At 36.7% G+C, this 16,611-nt stretch overlaps 3 protein-coding genes across 11 annotated transcripts in view; 1 reads left to right on the forward strand and 2 right to left on the reverse strand.

The window, feature by feature from the left end:
- The window catches only part of LOC124220337 (junctophilin-1), a 38,398-nt gene extending 34,071 nt beyond the window's left edge, over positions 1-4,327 (reverse strand). The window contains exons 1-2 of one of the 6 annotated variants that reach the window (XM_046629044.2): positions 4,171-4,310; positions 3,167-3,304 (exon numbers count right to left, since the gene is read on the reverse strand). The gene's annotated coding sequence lies outside the window, so the exon portion shown is untranslated. Of the gene's footprint in view, positions 1-3,166 lie in introns of all 6 variants that reach the window. The other 5 variants (XM_069136700.1, XM_046629051.1, XM_046629050.1 and 2 more) reach the window with 5 other exon arrangements.
- Positions 4,328-9,873: 5,546 nt separating this feature from the next.
- Positions 9,874-13,852, forward strand: LOC124220342 (cytochrome b5 type B). 4 transcript variants are annotated; one of them, XM_046629069.2, is made up of 2 exons: positions 9,874-10,049; positions 11,598-13,852. In XM_046629069.2, exon 2 carries the CDS (start codon positions 11,605-11,607, stop codon positions 12,160-12,162), a length of 558 nt encoding a protein of 185 aa, XP_046485025.1. In that variant the 5' UTR covers positions 9,874-10,049; positions 11,598-11,604; the 3' UTR covers positions 12,163-13,852. The 4 variants fall into 4 exon arrangements, with proteins under 4 accessions (XP_046485025.1, XP_046485026.1, XP_046485024.1 ...); XM_046629070.2 differs by lacking the exon at positions 9,874-10,049 and adding an exon at positions 10,088-10,455; XM_046629068.2 differs by lacking the exon at positions 9,874-10,049 and adding an exon at positions 10,091-10,459.
- Positions 13,853-14,394: 542 nt separating this feature from the next.
- LOC124220343 (dTTP/UTP pyrophosphatase) lies at positions 14,395-16,491 on the reverse strand. The gene is made up of 4 exons (XM_046629071.2): positions 15,986-16,491; positions 15,135-15,376; positions 14,734-14,880; positions 14,395-14,600 (listed from the first exon to the last, which is right to left on the reverse strand). The coding sequence occupies exons 1-4, from the start codon at positions 16,073-16,075 to the stop codon at positions 14,468-14,470; spliced, it is 612 nt and encodes a 203-aa protein (XP_046485027.1). The 5' UTR covers positions 16,076-16,491; the 3' UTR covers positions 14,395-14,467.
- Positions 16,492-16,611: the final 120 nt, after the last annotated feature.

Below are 16,611 nucleotides of genomic sequence, written 5' to 3' on the forward strand. Positions count from 1 at the left end.
AATTTGTTTGTAGTAGTTCCATGAATTTAAGTGATAGTATGGTCGGTTCATTCGCTGCTAGACATACGGTGTATTTCAACCGGAAACGTATTCATGTATAGATACAGCCATATACATTTTTACGTAACACATTGAATATCAGTTGAATAGTGAGTAATTTTTGGTGACCGCAAGGACCAGTAACAACATGACTGATTCGAAGGCAAGATCTACTAAACCGCTCTGATTTTGTAATCTATTAATTGACTGAGAAACACTTTCACGTTTCATTTCTAACCCAACGTTAAATCCAGCGGATTGATTGGTCGATAGAATTAGACGAGACTTCAATGGCCAACTAATCAATCCACCGTATTTCAGGTTGGGCATTGAAGCAAAAGGAACTACTGGACTAATCGGGATCAGTTACTTCCCATTTTGATCTTATTCTACCATGAACTTAAGCATTGATCCAGTTCATGGACATGAACTCTGCTAGCTTTGAGCACTGAAGAAGAAGAAACTAGAATCACTAACTAAAGAGACGGCTGAAACACAATGTTATCATTATTTGTGATCAAAAACTTAGTAGATATCCGCCATAACTATATTATACATGTGTATACCCAGAGACCGGATCCGGCAGTGTAATTTTCTAGATAAACGTTTAGTCAGACGTTTTGTGGTAAATATTTTTACGTACACTAGACACCCACTGCCCGGCTGTCTTACTGAGAAAAGTATGCATGATGCTTATACAGTTTTAGGGTTCGAGCTTAGGTTAAGGCGGAGTGAAGTCTCGCCAGCCAGCCGAAACATACATGCGCCTAGTGTAATTTCGACTAGATATTTCTTTCAGTCTATTTCCCTTGCGTTAGATGATAGTGATGATGATGATGATGGTGGAAGAGGAGTGCCAGGGGGGAGGGGGGCAAGGGGTGTTTAGGTACCAGCAGAGATATATACACCGTCTTGATCGCTGGTTCGCCGTTTTGCTCGCGTGTTCGCGCGGCAGTCGCACGTTCCTCTAGCTGAGCCGGCCTTCTATTTTTATCCATAGCATCGGAGGAGGATTGTTCGGCAAAGTCTGAGACGTCGAGGACTGGGATATCGGGACTGGACGCGATCATCGGCAACCTAACCCCAGAGCCAGCAAACCGAGTCACCGCGAGCCGTGGCGACGGAGAAGCGGAGTGCTGGCGGCGGTTTCGAACCGTTTTATAAATAGTCCAGTTCTGCCCGAGAATTAATACCGGCCACAGAGCTAGCCGCCGCTGCTGTTGCTGCCAACGAATGTCGACCGTAGCAATCACTGGCCGATACCATTGTCCTCCGATTTCCCCGATTGTACGCTGGACTAGACCATGTGCGTAAAACGCAAGACGACAGGCCCTCAATTTTTTGAAACCAAGTTGATTCGAGTGGAAAAGAAATCAGAAAAGTTTATTTCATTCTGCACCGTTGCACGTCTTGCTGCGTCCTATATCCAAAGGTTTGGTTTTAGATTAGATTGGGCCAGATTATTGCGACATAAAAAATCCACGATAACGGAAGAAGTCTTTCGAAGAAAATTTGAACGTCTCTCTATTCTTCTGGCCAATCTCGAGACGTATTGACGACATCTTTGAACCGAATTACGTTTATCCGACTTCAGCACGTCTTCGGGATTCTTTTACGTCTTTTGGACATCGGACATCTTCAAGGCGTCTTATGTGTCGATCAAAGGCATCAGATGCTTTTGGGATGACTTTAAGATGTTGGTGTCTTACTTATATACAATTAAGACGTCTCCGATGTGTCTTACATAATTCTTCATTTACACAATCACGAAAGTAATTCTTGAGTATGTAATAAAAAAATGCCGCCGATGTGTAATGATTGGGGAGAAAATAGACGAAACGCGGTTACAAAAAAAAAAGTAAACAAAAAAAAAATTGTCGCAGCGAAGAAAACGGTCGCAAAGACATCTAGAGGACTGTATCAAAAGTAGGTAGAGCTACTGCTGGGTGACGACGGTCAACAGCTGAGAATCGGGTTTCCCTATATTCTGTATTCTGCAACTATATAGAGCACAAGCTATTCGCTGCGGGACCCGCCGCCCGTGGGGTAAATAGGTGGGTATACATATATACACAATATCTCGTATTTAATTAAATCCGGCATGCTTTATATATTTTTTCGCGTTCATCCGAAGCTAACGTCGCTGTTTCAGGTACGTTTATAGATATATGTGATTTGTACCCCCTGGAAATAAGAGAGACTCGTCATTATCTTTATTATTATCCATATTGTCCTTGTCGTATAAAATCCCAATTTATAATTTTATGTATTCCTCAAAGACTCGTTTAATGAGTTGAATTCTATAAATCTCGTTATTTTCGCTCATAAAACATCCAACAGAGGCATGAGAATCGTTCAAATTTTGCAGAAGTCTCTGTTGGTCGTCTTAATGATGTATTCTGGAATAGATAAAGCTTTGTGGGGATACAAGATGTTTTTAAAAAGAGACATTTAGAAAAGGTATCTTCTATTTTTTTTTGAGATTTATTATTAAATCATTGCGACTGGCGGAAGCAACTGTGTAGGTATAATAATAACCATTCCCTATCATCTCATCGCTTTTCACCCAGACAAGACGCGTGTGTAAACGAAATTGCAAAAAAAGACGATTTCGAATTGCCAAAAGAGATATGTAAGGTTTTTCACACTTGTAAAATGTCCGCAAGATTCGTCTTTACCGAATAAAAAATAAACTTGAGTCTTGAAATAACAGGAAAACGTGCAAAAAGTATTTACCTCAAATTCGAAGTTTCGCACGCGTAGCCACGTTATCGATATTATATAGCGTTACTGTCTCTTCGGAAGTTGTGCTAGGTATAAAGTATAGGTGGAAAAGGTAGGACCTACAAGGCGTATGAGATATATAAGATAAATGAACAGCTCAGACGTTCTAAAAGAGACCTGAAAGACGTTTGAATTATTCTACAGGCGTATTTGCGGCCTCTTTTAGACGTCTCTAGCTATTCCGGTTTAATAAAAAGGTAGCCAGATGCAATCGGGGCATTTAAAAGTGTCCAAAAGACGCCTAAGACACTTTTCGATGCTTCTTAGTGACTCGTGGACGTTCTTTAGTCGCTTTTTCGATACGATTGTCGTCTGGATACCTTCGTGGATGAGAAGTTGGTACCGATAAGTTACGTTGCGACGAGGCGTCGAGACGTCGTACCATCGAGGGGTTGTTGCCTGTGTATAATCCGCCGAATCTGTATACCTCCTCTTCTTTGCCTCCCAACAAGATTTTCCAGTCAAGAGAATTCTGAATTATCTATGTATATATTCATGAACATACCGTAGATGCTTTTGGAATATTATTATTATTACTATAATTATTGTTGTTGTTATTATAAATCCCTGACGATGAAAACGCTGCGTGTTTTACTTGTTATCAGGTTATATACCTCGGTTCGCGTCGGTGATATCGCTACTTACTTATTTTCTTTTACGAATTTCGAATTTTCGTATTTTTTACTATTGGTATTATTGTTATTATTATTAATACTCATATGACGCGCGTCGAATGATTACCATCAACAGCACACCTCATCACCCTCAACAACTGATTGATGAACAGAACATATACAACCGCACTACCACCAGCACCACCATTAATAACCATTCGGCACAGGCGGCACAGGCGGCACAGGCCAACCCTATAATAATGCGATACTGTGCACCATAGGCACACCACTCACCATCGCCACAATCACAGTCATTAACACAACGGGTATACAGCTCGAAGCACCACTGTACTTATCGCATCTCTTTCTCTTCTCTCGTACTCGTTTTATAATTTTTTTTTTATTTTATCGTTAATTCTGTTTTACCTTATCGGCGTATATTCGTCGTTATATCTTTAGCTTGCGTACCTGTTCGTTTTCATAGAAATATACGAATATCTACGAACACATGTTAGATCGTGTGTTCAATAATTTATTTCTCGTGTTGTTTTTTTTTCTTTTTTATCCGTTGCTTTTAGAATAGAATTAGAACGATGTAACAACGTAACGACAAAGTAACGGGGATGATAAAAATGGTTCGAATGATGATGATGATGATAATGATGATAATAATAATAACAACAATAATAATAAGTACGGTAGCGATTGAAAACCGAAGCGTTGAATATATTACGGCGAAAACGCGGGCCTTGCGGGCAGGCAGGGGCTCGAGGCAGGCAGGCAGGCAGTCAGGCACACACGACGGGCACGGTTGGATATATCGCAGTATCAGCTACGTCAGGGTGGTGGCATTGTACCGACTCTACTACTACCTCAGTACTGCCCTCGCCCGCGTTCCATGACGATACGAGTTGTGCGATGCCTCACCTCGCCTCGCCTCGATGTTTCGTTTCGTTTGGTTTCGTTCCGTTCCGTTCCATTCGGTTCCTATCGTCGCCACGACGGCGCAAACCGGCGGCGTCCATTTCCCCGAACACATGCGCCCTGTGTTCGATACCCGGCCGTCTTTGTGGCCCAACCTAACCTAAATCAACCTAACCTAACCCAACCTTATCTAGACGAGTAGACTTTCAGACATCGTCGTGTTCCATAAACCTCGAACCGGTGATCGCGGAAGAAGTACCCGAATTTAACTTACCTACCCCATTCTATTATCCTGCCCCAGCCAAACATGGATTCGATAATCGAGTTTTAAACGGCTTCGAGACGTCTTGAATCTCACGATGCTTTGAATTCCGATATTTTTCAGGCAAGCCTTATCGGGAAGACGTCTCACCGTCGGAATAAGTTTTCTCGAAGATCCGTCATGGCCGATTTCAAGACGGCCCAACGACATTATTCTTTTGTTTCTTCTTATAAATCGATGTTATTACCATGTGAACACAGCTTTGTTCGATGTCTAGCTGCCATTGGCATGAGTACGTTGGGCTATAAATATGGCATCGGAATACATAGTTTGTACTTTTTTTTAAACGTTTTTTTCTATTTTCTATCGTTGTACAAATATTTAAATTGTATTGACGCAAATCCATCGTGAACTAGTTGAGAGAAAATATCGTTCAAATATAGTTGTACGATAGAGAAATGTAATTCGTTCGATTGTCTTGTACTCGTCGTCTCACTAGACGTCTTCTGAATTATAATCTTATATTAATCACAAATATCAGGTGACCACTTAGATGTTTATCAAGAATTTACAGTATACTGTACAAAACGCATTTTGGAGCGGAAGTTCGATTTTATTTTAACTTGGTGTAAAAGAATGCTGTGTTCTCAGTTATCATGGCATTATGCCGATGTGACATTCATATTTATAAATCGAGAGTTTTTATTATTCTATTTGATGAGGAACGCCTGTCTCATTCACTCATTTCAGTCAGCTACTATTAATGGGTCGCTTGCTCGAATAGATTTTTTGGACACTTTAAGCAGCTGAAAACTCGTCACAGAGTATTTGAACGAAAACAGATAAAAAAATAGGAATTTTTTCTCGATGACTTGAATAATTATTAAAAAATTTGTACGTACATTAACAAAAATTTTATCATTAGGTTTCATCTTATTGCTTTTAGGTTTTAGTTTTTATATCCATTAACTATTAACACATGAATCTATTTCTTTTTTTACTCAGACGCGATTCTACATACAGATACATACATATGTGTATACTATAATAACAATACTAATAGGAATATGTCATTCAGTAGAGTTATTTTTCCGCTCTACCAAGTGACGTCAAATATATACCTATACTCACAAAAGACAGCAAGTTTCGCATATATTTATTCTCGTGGCTAGTGTGGGTGGTGGAAAACAGCGGAGGACGTATGAAAAGAGGAAATATTGCGAATACTATTCTAGAAACTGTCACGTCACCGAACAAGTCGTACATAGATTTACTATACACATGCGTATTTCACATTGCCAGTATAGGACAGAATTTTTCTATGAAGCAGCCACATTTCGTACGAAGAAAAAAAGGAAATTAAACGAACCCTAACGACGAAATGAGAAAGAAGAAAAAATCTAAATGAGAACAAGAATTAATGAAAAATCGAAAAGAAAAGCACAAGGGAACGAATTGAGCGGAAAAAAATGTATTTGTATTACGGTTCTGCAAGTTCTTACACTTTTTTATTCTTTATTAAGCTTGAGAGAACAAATATCAATGGACATTGTCGTCAGTTGTAAAACTACAATGAAACCATCTCAGGCAAAATTGAAAATATAATTTTTCTCGGCGATTGAATCTACGTTTCTGTACCGCGCTGATCTGAATCTCCAGAGAACGAGTAGTAACAGCCCGTTATGGTCAGGCCGTTGCGTTGCGTCGTTGCGCGTGTCGCGACACCGTCGGTAACAGAAAAAATTGTTCTACCAGCAGCGGGTCAATGAGCTTTTCTCATATGGTACTCGTATGGATCACGAGTGACGACCTTACCGAATTTGGATAGTATGTAGGAATCATTACCGACTATCTATAACAATTTATGTAATAATTATGGACACGAAATTTGGAGATATATCAGATATATTTGAATTCGAACGAATAATTGAGAGAAATCGTTTTTTTCACGTTAGCAATAATTTCGGTCCGTCGTTTCTCTTAATCTTATTTTTTGTATTTGTATGTAATTAATAAGCACATTAATATAACAATAGTGACACTAGCAATAATTACAGGGATGACAGTGATGATCCAGAAATGATGAATTCCTTCTTATTTCTATGTACAATTCGATGCACAATTGTGTAAATGAAATAACGGCGACGAAGAAGGAAATTTATAAAATGATCATATGATTGACTTAATGGCCTATTGAATAAAAATATATACCAAGGGAAATAAATCGTGCGACGAATTGCCTTGCATATGCGTCTAGTAATTGATGAACGTTATATTGTAGATGTAAAAAACATGCAATAATTACCATAATAATTATGTTTCTTATTGCATTCAACTATCACGCTTATATAATCTCCAATATATCACAGATTGTGGAAGTCAATGCCAAGGTGATAACAATTTAATACGCAAAAGGCATTTATATGTATAATTATATCCAATTATGATTAAAAAATAGAGATTTAAAAGAATTGCGCGTAAAATAAATCAAATCAAATTTACATTTGAAATATTTCAAGTTATGTGTGCATATTATACACTGTTTCGGAATTTCTTACTCACCCCGGCTGACCTCAACCGCTGATTTCTAGTTTCACTGCAGACGCGCGACCGTCGCTATTGAGTAAGAGCGAGTTATCAGTTTCAAATAGCAGGAACCTTTTGTTTTCTTTTTCTTTCTTCGTATTTTATTTCTTTATGTCTTTCTTAATCTCTTTTTTTTCTTTCTTTGTTATTAATTTATCATTATCAACAACACATATTTAACGTTTCATCCAGCGTCATATCATTTTTCAGCTATATACATAACATATACAAGTGGTAAAAATTAATTACAAAAATAAATGAACGATTGTCCGATGAATTTTGGCTAATTTCATTATGTTTTGGAGTTAAATCTTTTTTCTTACAAACGAGTATGAATTATGCAGGCTCATGCATTCATTCTCAGTATTAATAAGAGAGGTATAGATCATCAACTGATTATTGATATAACTACAAACGATAGTCTGAAAATTTAGTAGGACTACGTGAAAAAAATATAAAACAACGTTGTTTTGAACTTATATGACGAACATATTATCCACTTTATCACCAGTATATATATAATATATGTGAATGTATGGTTTATTGAAGAAAACTTTTTGAAAATTTTCATCTATAAATGATACATCAAAAAATTAATCAATCAATCAATTTTCTCTACAGATATAGAAATGTGTGAGCAAATAATTTTCTGAAATCTCTATTTGCACGGGTTTTATCCTGTTTATAACAGTGATAATAATTACGAAAAGTTGACGCAACAGCGGTGATCAATTTCACGAGCTCGCTCTCTAGCGTTTTGTCATACACCAATCTGCGGGTTATACGCACATTTATCGCGAAATAATCATCGGTTATTACTCCATGTGATATTATTGTGTAACGATTTCTCGAAACACAAAATAATAAGTAACGACGATAATATTTACATTTTTAGGTACTATAACGCACAACGGCAATGTACGTTTCGTTTTATCGAAATGCAATAATATTATTGTATGACTTATTCTTGTGAAATTGTCGCGAGTTTGCGATTTATCGAATCGTACTTCACTTGATTTTGACATAATCCTTTTTCTCAAAAGACATTGTATTTTCTTCTATCCACTCGATACATATGATAGAAATATGGAAAGTATTGTTTAAAAATTACCGACTTGGAAAATAAAAATCGGGACCAAGATAGCTGATTGAATGAGAAAATAAAATGTCAGACATCAGACAAAAATTGTGCATTATAGAGTTAAATTTAGAAAAATCAATGTGGCAGAGAATTGTTGGGTTTTTTAACACTTCACCTTTATTGAAATTCCTATTTACACTTGCCACACACGACTTCATTTGCTTTTTTCAACCAGTTCAGAGCTTTTTTCCGCTTCGGTTTAATTACGAGGATTACAAAATCAACGTTCTTCTTGATTAAGTGTACGCACAAATTGGACAGTGAACGTATCAGAGAGTACATATGCAAAAATTCGTAAATGTGTATTTTTCATACGCATATAACAAAATGTAATAATGAAATATCATTTGCTGTACAAACAAGATGGGATTATCGCGATCACTGAAAAAATGACGAATAGAAGGAAAAAAAGGAAAACAGAGAAGAACAAGATAGAGGAGACTTTGTTTTACCTTTTCTTTTTGAGCCCTCTTTACGTCATCAATTCATTTTCTTCTCCCTTATCAAATAATAAGCATTTTAAGTTTACGCAGCTGGGTTCGGATGATAAGGAATTAAAAAAAAACGAGAAGTAAGTTAAATATAGCCATGTAACAATCAAACTGTGTGAGATTTTCTTTTTGTCCTGAAAAATGTATATTCATTTCAATGATTTGATTACACAGGTCACCAAAAAAAAGTTTCCTTCTTGGAGTTTATATTTAAATAAATAAATTTTGTCTCTATACATCGAATAATAACGGAAATCTTCATTTATTACCTATAAAGTTTGCTTTCGTCTTCTTTACGTTGTTAAATAAGTCTGCAAGTTTTTGGTTGATAGCTATATGACCAAAACCTTCGAGACTTATTTATCACCTTGAAAAAAAAAAAATAAATAAAATAAAAAGTAAAGGCAAACTTATACGTAACAAATGAATTTTTCCGTTATTATTCGACGTGCATAATCAAAACTTATTAACTTAAAGATGAACTCGTGGTAAAATAAATTTCTTTTGATCTGTGATTAATTATTACTTTTGAATAAAGATAATTTAAATGCGAAACTGAAGCTTGCTTAACTGTTATTCACAATACATGTTTGAGAAAATAATTTTTCTTAAAATCCGAACAATTGTTATGATTTTTACAAAAGCAAACATTATCCAATAAAATAATTTTTCATTTTATTAGTCACGCCGATGAAATGTAAATTTGATATCTAGAACCAAGACTCAAAATTCGTGTTGACCGGTCTTCTGAACCACAATTTGATGCAATTTGTAGTAAAATTTCTCGAGAAAGTAAAAGTAATCATTAAATCGCAGGACCAAATTCAATTCGCGATAATCATAAATGAATTATGCGTACAGTGTCAGTCGGCAAATAAATATTTCGATGTAGATGGATAATGAGACTCATCGTCTCGATATCCACATTCATAATGTAACACGTATCCCAGTATCGTGCAGATGAATATATTATATTTACCAACGTATGTAATTATAATCGATTTACATACGTATGTATCGTGCAGTGATCGCGAGTGACCCGAACTTCGCACAGCGCGATTACCTTATCGCGTAAATCACGAATTCTCGCGCAATTTATCGCGCAATGCGTGTTTAGAGTGTGTCCACAATTTCGTTGTACGTACGATGTCAAAATAGTATTTTTCACAAATTACATCTGAACAAGATTTCGGCAATAAGAACAAAATGTAAGTAATTAAGAGGACGGGACGAAAGGGGGGAGGAAATAAAAGGTGGGGGAACAGCCACCGGGACAACGAATCGTATAAAGAAGATCAAGTCTCACTGCGTTCGCCATTCTTTACAAAACCGTATCACATGATCTTCAAGCGCTCCAAGTGTCAAAAATAAATATTGATCAATTCGTCGTGATTACGTTTGTTATTAAACCGTAGAATTGAACTGAGCAAAATTTATCGCAAATATTTGTTTCTCTTTATTGTCTCAATTCGTTTCAAGAAAGAAAAAAAAAACCTTAATACCGAATTTAAGGAGAAAAAATCGTTCGGAATCACGCGGTGTAGCTGTGTGAAATTTGCAAACGTCGTAAGCCATCAAACGGTTGTGAAATTTATAATATCCTCGAAATAACTGGCAGGTAAATTTTTTTGACATATTTCATTGTTCAAAATTATTATTAAAATTATTGCGTATCTTAATGTATAACAATAATAATAATCATCGTTGTGATAACGAAGAGATACGTTAACCGTGTCTGACGCGAAAGATGAAGAATCAATAACAGTGGTGAAAATATCTGTCAAAGTGCACAAAATTCTTACGATTGTATCGATTGTGCGTCTCTGAGTTTCTTTTTTGTTTTTGCAAGTGATTAGGAATTGGAAATTTGAATGAAGCCCACGTTTAGAATTTTCACACTTACGATGTGTGAATAATTTTTACAGTTATTTTCAAATTTGGCATTGAATAGTATGTGTGACGAAAAAAAAGATACAGTTAACAGAAGGTAAAATGAGAAATTCAACGATTCGATCGCTCGGTCAATGTAAGAAGTAAAAATAATTCCAGCACAAAAAGTAGGAAAAATTGTCTCGAATATTGGATTACCGCATTAGTAAGGCAACACCCTCACGCATGCTTCGGGTTTCAAACCGGTAATGAAATTACAGTAGGTAACATGCCTCGTGAAATTTTATTCCCCACCTTTCGTTATCGCAATCTAGTTGTAGGCGCCGCGATGTCCTTAGAACGGGAACGCGATGCGATTCCATCCTCGTTTTCCTCGGATGTAAAATCATTAGCCAAATCGTAGGTTTACTCACGTAAAAATTGTAGCCAAGTTTAACGCGATGAAAATAAAACAAGTTTGTAAAGGTGTCTGTTGCATGATACCGGAAACGTTGCGAAAATTGTCGGTGGTGAGAAGAAATAATTTTTGGTGGTCAAGTTCTTTTGAGAGGACGAATAAAAAGTTCATACAAGTTCGACTGAGAAATTATGATCACAATTTAAAGTTAATAATATCTGACCGGAATGAAGTAAAAATTGTTCGAGAGAAATTTATTTTGAAAGCAAAAATTCTGTAACCAGAAAGAATGGTTGAAAAAATAGATGAACGAATTTCTAGTTGCTGCTACAGTTTAGGAAACTAGCTTAAAAATTTCATAACCATGAGATTTTTTCTTCTTCGGCGTTCGGATATTTAGAAAATTAAGGATAAAAGGATAGTTATTTTTTCCCTACAATTAAAATCTAATTGTATTTTTGAAATCCAGAAGCGCGATGCTGAACCTGAGGAAATTGCCGGACGCTGGCGTTCAGAACGGCGGTGGAAGAGCGGGAATACTGAGCATAGCATCGGTCGAAATATCAGAAGAAACTGCGAGCACGCGAGTGGTTGAAAAATTCGACAAACAGACCAAGAAGATGGCAAATCTCCCAGGCAGCGGTGAGACGGTGGATTCGCACGGGGTGAAACTGGGCCTTACGGAAGGAGCGACAGGCCCAACCGAAAGCGGAAGTAGCGGCGAGTCTCTGGAGGCCTGCGGTAAAGAGCTGAGGATAATTTCCCTCGACGAGATCGCCTGGCACGACACGCCCGACGATTGCTGGTTTGCGATTTACGATTACGTGTACGATTGCACCAGCTTCATCGGGGATCATCCCGGAGGCGATGACGTCCTCCTCGAGTACGCAGGTCGCGATGCGACGCTCGCCTTCATCGGCGCGGGCCATTCGAAATTCGCGCGAAAAAGCCTCGAGCGATATCTCATCGGCGAGCTTCCGCACTCTGAGAGGATATTTCGTATCGCTGACGGCGTCAAGGTTTTCGGATACTAATCGGAAGCTAGGAAATATTAAGAAAGGTGCGAATCGGTGAAGAATTTCTCGCATCTCTCAGTCGTCACTTCAGAATTAAAACCACTGAAGGTTCGAGCTTTTGACAGTTTCGGCTCGCGCTTGTTGTACGAGTTACTTTTGGGGCGAAAATTACTCGTTCAAAGATTCTCAGATTTCAGGATAGCGATTTCTTACTCAAAGCGTGTTTAGTTCCCTCTGATAGGCGTTTGAGACTTTTTTTTTTTTTAATATTGTTTGAGTTTTAAATGAATTTTTATTCCGTCCTCAATCGCGTGTAGTTTATCGGAATTTTTTTATGCACGACAGAAACATGCCCCGAATAATGAAATGATTTTTTTTTTCGAGTGAGTTGATCACTCGTCAAAATTTCTTTACATTAATACCGCACAAAGCGGAATTTCATTTCATCGATAAGTTAATTAACTCGGTCAATCTCGAAGGTTTAAGCCAGCGACAATTTAAACATTTACCACGGAATATTTATTATACTATTTTTGAAGGGCGATTTTGGAACTTCTGTACGATAAACCCGGTCTTTTAGTAAATTCAAGAAAACGAATCAATTTACATTATCTACTGCACTCAGTCGCAATTGTATCTCGGTTTTTTATCGACTAATCGGCTGACGATTATGCATATGAAAAAATGAGAACATAAGAAATCGTACATTCGATAAAAATTGATTTAATTAACGGTATTTCCGTGAGTGTACAGCATGTAATTACGATACAACGTATCATGCTTCGGAGAAAATTGATAGATGCATCATACACTTGTTTATAAGTGTATGTGTAGATACGTCTTCTTGGATGAAACCCATTGCAGATGTGTCAGAACCCCGTCGTCCGATCTTAGATACCAGTTCAACACGATAAAAAGCAATTTTGTACTACAAACGAAGAAATTTTTTTTTTATTTATTTTTTTTTATGAAATCAATCGTACCATACGTAAAGTAATATATTTATTGATTGCCTATTTATTTTTATTTCTATCGAATATATTATATGTATTGTACAAACGAGCAGCGTCTCTTTATTTTCAGCTTTTGATTACATAGACGCTGTTTTGTTTCGGCACGAGAACCAGATGTTTTCTCCTTGTACTTAAATACTAATACTATACTTATATTATACTTAGATCGTATAGATGTTGATCGCTAAGTAGTTTTGAAAAAAAAATCATAACGGCAGTAGGTGTACGGAAAAAGTTACCAGCAATAAACTATTGCTGCACAGTATTACAAAGAAAGTAAAGAGAATACTAAGGTAGATATATTGTACATACATACATAAAGTTTTTTCTTTAGTAATAAACGTAATGATGATATTACCATTAAGAATAATTTATAACCGTATTGTTGGGAGATAATTGTGCAATACGAGTTCATGTATATGCATATCAATATAAGGTTATTTGAATTCTCATTCTTTATTTTCGTTTTTTTCGATTCATTTTTTACTATTGTTCAAATTATCGCGTTGCCAAATATGTCAGACTTCGATTTGTAAATTTGTTTCGCATTAACTGGTGAACATTTCGTCAGTCGATATTATCAGTTTAGAACGCAAGATACGTAATATAGTTTATGATTACGTACAGTGGTATACTTGTTATATCTGTCATGTGAACAATGAAAAAAGTTGACCAAAATAAAACGATTAAGCGTGCGCTGACTATTTTTCCTCATCTCACATCTTCAATACATCTGCAATCGCGTATATGTATGTTATAAATATTACACTTTAGCCGCTCTTGCGTTAATTGAACTTTCAAATTATTTCCTCATCAATGACCCTCGCCGCAAATGATTCGGATCAACTCTTAGTTCGTGAAGAAGAATTGCAATATAAAAAGAAAGGGATGAACCGCTTGGAAATTTTGCATTTTTCATGCAGACCGTTTGTTGAAAGTCTGAAATTTCACTCTCATTTTTTCAAAAGGAATGGTGGAGACATTCGATCGATTGATTAAAAAATTGAAGCAGTACTCAAGTGACTTACGTATCAAGTCTCGGATTGCGGATAAGCCAATTTTTTTTTGTCACTTACACGTACTATTATACGTGTATATTGAAAGTGGATGGGTCGCTCAAATGATCGAATAACGGGACAAAAAAAGAGGAGATAATAATAAATAATAATAAATGAAATGATATTATTATCATTATATCACATACTTATATTTTTTTCAAGTATAGGAGTAAAAAGTATTGACGCTTTTAAAAAAGTTTATTTATTCTCTCGCTCTCTCTGTCTCTAGTGCCTATATACATACGAATAATATCAGTTGTAAAGTCGGTTTAAAATCTTCGTCAGCATGTAAACGGGAAGCCCCATCACGGTAAAGAAATCCCCGTTTATCTTCTCAACAAGACAGCCACCGAATCCTTGAATCCCATATCCACCAGCCTTGTCCCTGTACCACATACATAGCTAATGAGGAAGATGCAACATCGATCGATGAGTTATCGAATCATACAATCATGGAGCAAAGGTACAATAAATAATAAAGATTTAAGCAAGTTACTTATTCATGAAAATATAATTACAAGGGTTCCCCGGTCTTGACGTATGCTTCGATTTGGGCCTGCGTAATATCGCCAAATGTTACATCAGTCTTTTCGTAAAATTTCACCTCGTCCTTGTCTGTTTTTAAACAAACACCCGTGTAAACGGTGTGCGTTTTTCCAGCCAGACTAAAATCAATTAATTATGAGAATAATAATATCGATAAGAGTTGTGGTTACATTATAATTAGTGGAGATTTTTTTCAACTTTTTGAAATCAACTTTCACGATGTTCTAATTAGATGAGAAATGAAAAATTCCACGAGACAAAACTTTTTGCAAACAGTTGTCAGCGGGTTTGGAAAATACAATGAACGTAAATTCAGAGAATTCATTTTTTTGTCATTCATACGTATGCGTACTTAGCACCGTATCAGCCTTACATCGACAGTATTTTAATTGCGTCATTTGAATCCGTTGGTTTCCCATAGATAACGTCGCCCATGGTGACGATTGTGTCGGCGCCGATGACGAGTTTAGGTTGCACCTCATCGCCCTTGAGTCTCTCGTAAACTTCGATCACTTTAAAATAGGCTAAATCCTTGACATAGTCACCGTGCGATTTGTACTTTGCTCTGTCTAAATTTTCATCGTACGTCGAAGGAACGACCTCTGGTTTTAAGCCCTTGAAATAATTGAAGAAAGGATTTTCTGTTTCAATTGAAAATTTTTAAAAATAACCACCTACAACACCTGTGTCCGTCCATAATTTCAAATTATGTACAGTAAATTGCATTAATGTTTTAACTTTCGGGCGAGCTTGTTTTCGGTCCGAAACAAAATGCGACTTCGATTCTATACGAATTACTTGACAGTGACTGGAGATGCAGCTGACGTGAGAAAATTCGATGCATTGTCACATAATTCGTATATAAGCGAAGTCGCATTTTATTTCAGCCCAAAAACAAGTTAAGCGGTAAGTTACGGCCTTTATGCATTTTACTTTACGCTAATTTTTCCACTCATTTTATATTGCGATCTTGAAAATGCGATTAACGATATAGACTCCCTTTTAAATTGTTCAACTTCTTCTCAATCTGAACGATCTTGCCGTACTTCGAAACCACGGATTCTACTCCGTGTTCGAAACCCTGTTTGAAACTGCAATAGTTCACGAAAAAGCCACGAGAGAGCGCTGAAATAAGGGCGCATCACGGTGTAGCAGCATGGCGTTGAGACGTGCGCGTGATCATAACTCATTCCAATGGACTTAACTACATTCTCTGCGACTTACCAAATTCTCGATTATTTCTTTCCGCCTTGGAGAGCCGCTGGCTAGAATTATACGCCCGGCTTGTAGAATCTGTTTTGTTGGTTCCAACATGTTGTTCAATTAATTTTTCCAACAAAAATTTGTCTACTATGTTGATTTTAGTCTGATTGGTCTTATCGAATGCTGAAATCCACTGCTAGGTTATATCTACGCAGCTCTAGCCTCTAGCGCATGCTGTTTACATGGGCATACGTATATTTTCATATTTTCCAGCTGTACCAACCTTGCAATTTCAAATCGATAGCTAAGCTGTAACTGCGAGCTCCAATCAATCAAATTCTAATCTACGTAATGGTTGATTTCTTATGCAGAAAAAAATCAAAGTTGCTGAAAATGATTGCGTGTATTAGAGTTAGTAAAAAAATACATGGATTTAATTCTTAATGCACTGTACGAAATTGAAGTGAATCACGATAAAAATGAAGAAATTAGAAATGTCAACAATCCAGTCGCTTGTTGAGTTTCGTTCACTGATTGTCACGTAATATTTGCGTCAAAATCCAGATTGAAGTTTCCCTCTATCAGTAGCGCCAACTGTGTCAGTGCTAGAAATAATCGAAGACCACTCGAAGCTAATCAACTGTTCG

Source organism: Neodiprion pinetum, chromosome 5 (genome assembly GCF_021155775.2).
Source record: "Neodiprion pinetum isolate iyNeoPine1 chromosome 5, iyNeoPine1.2, whole genome shotgun sequence".
Taxonomy (NCBI): Eukaryota; Metazoa; Arthropoda; class Insecta; order Hymenoptera; family Diprionidae; genus Neodiprion; species Neodiprion pinetum.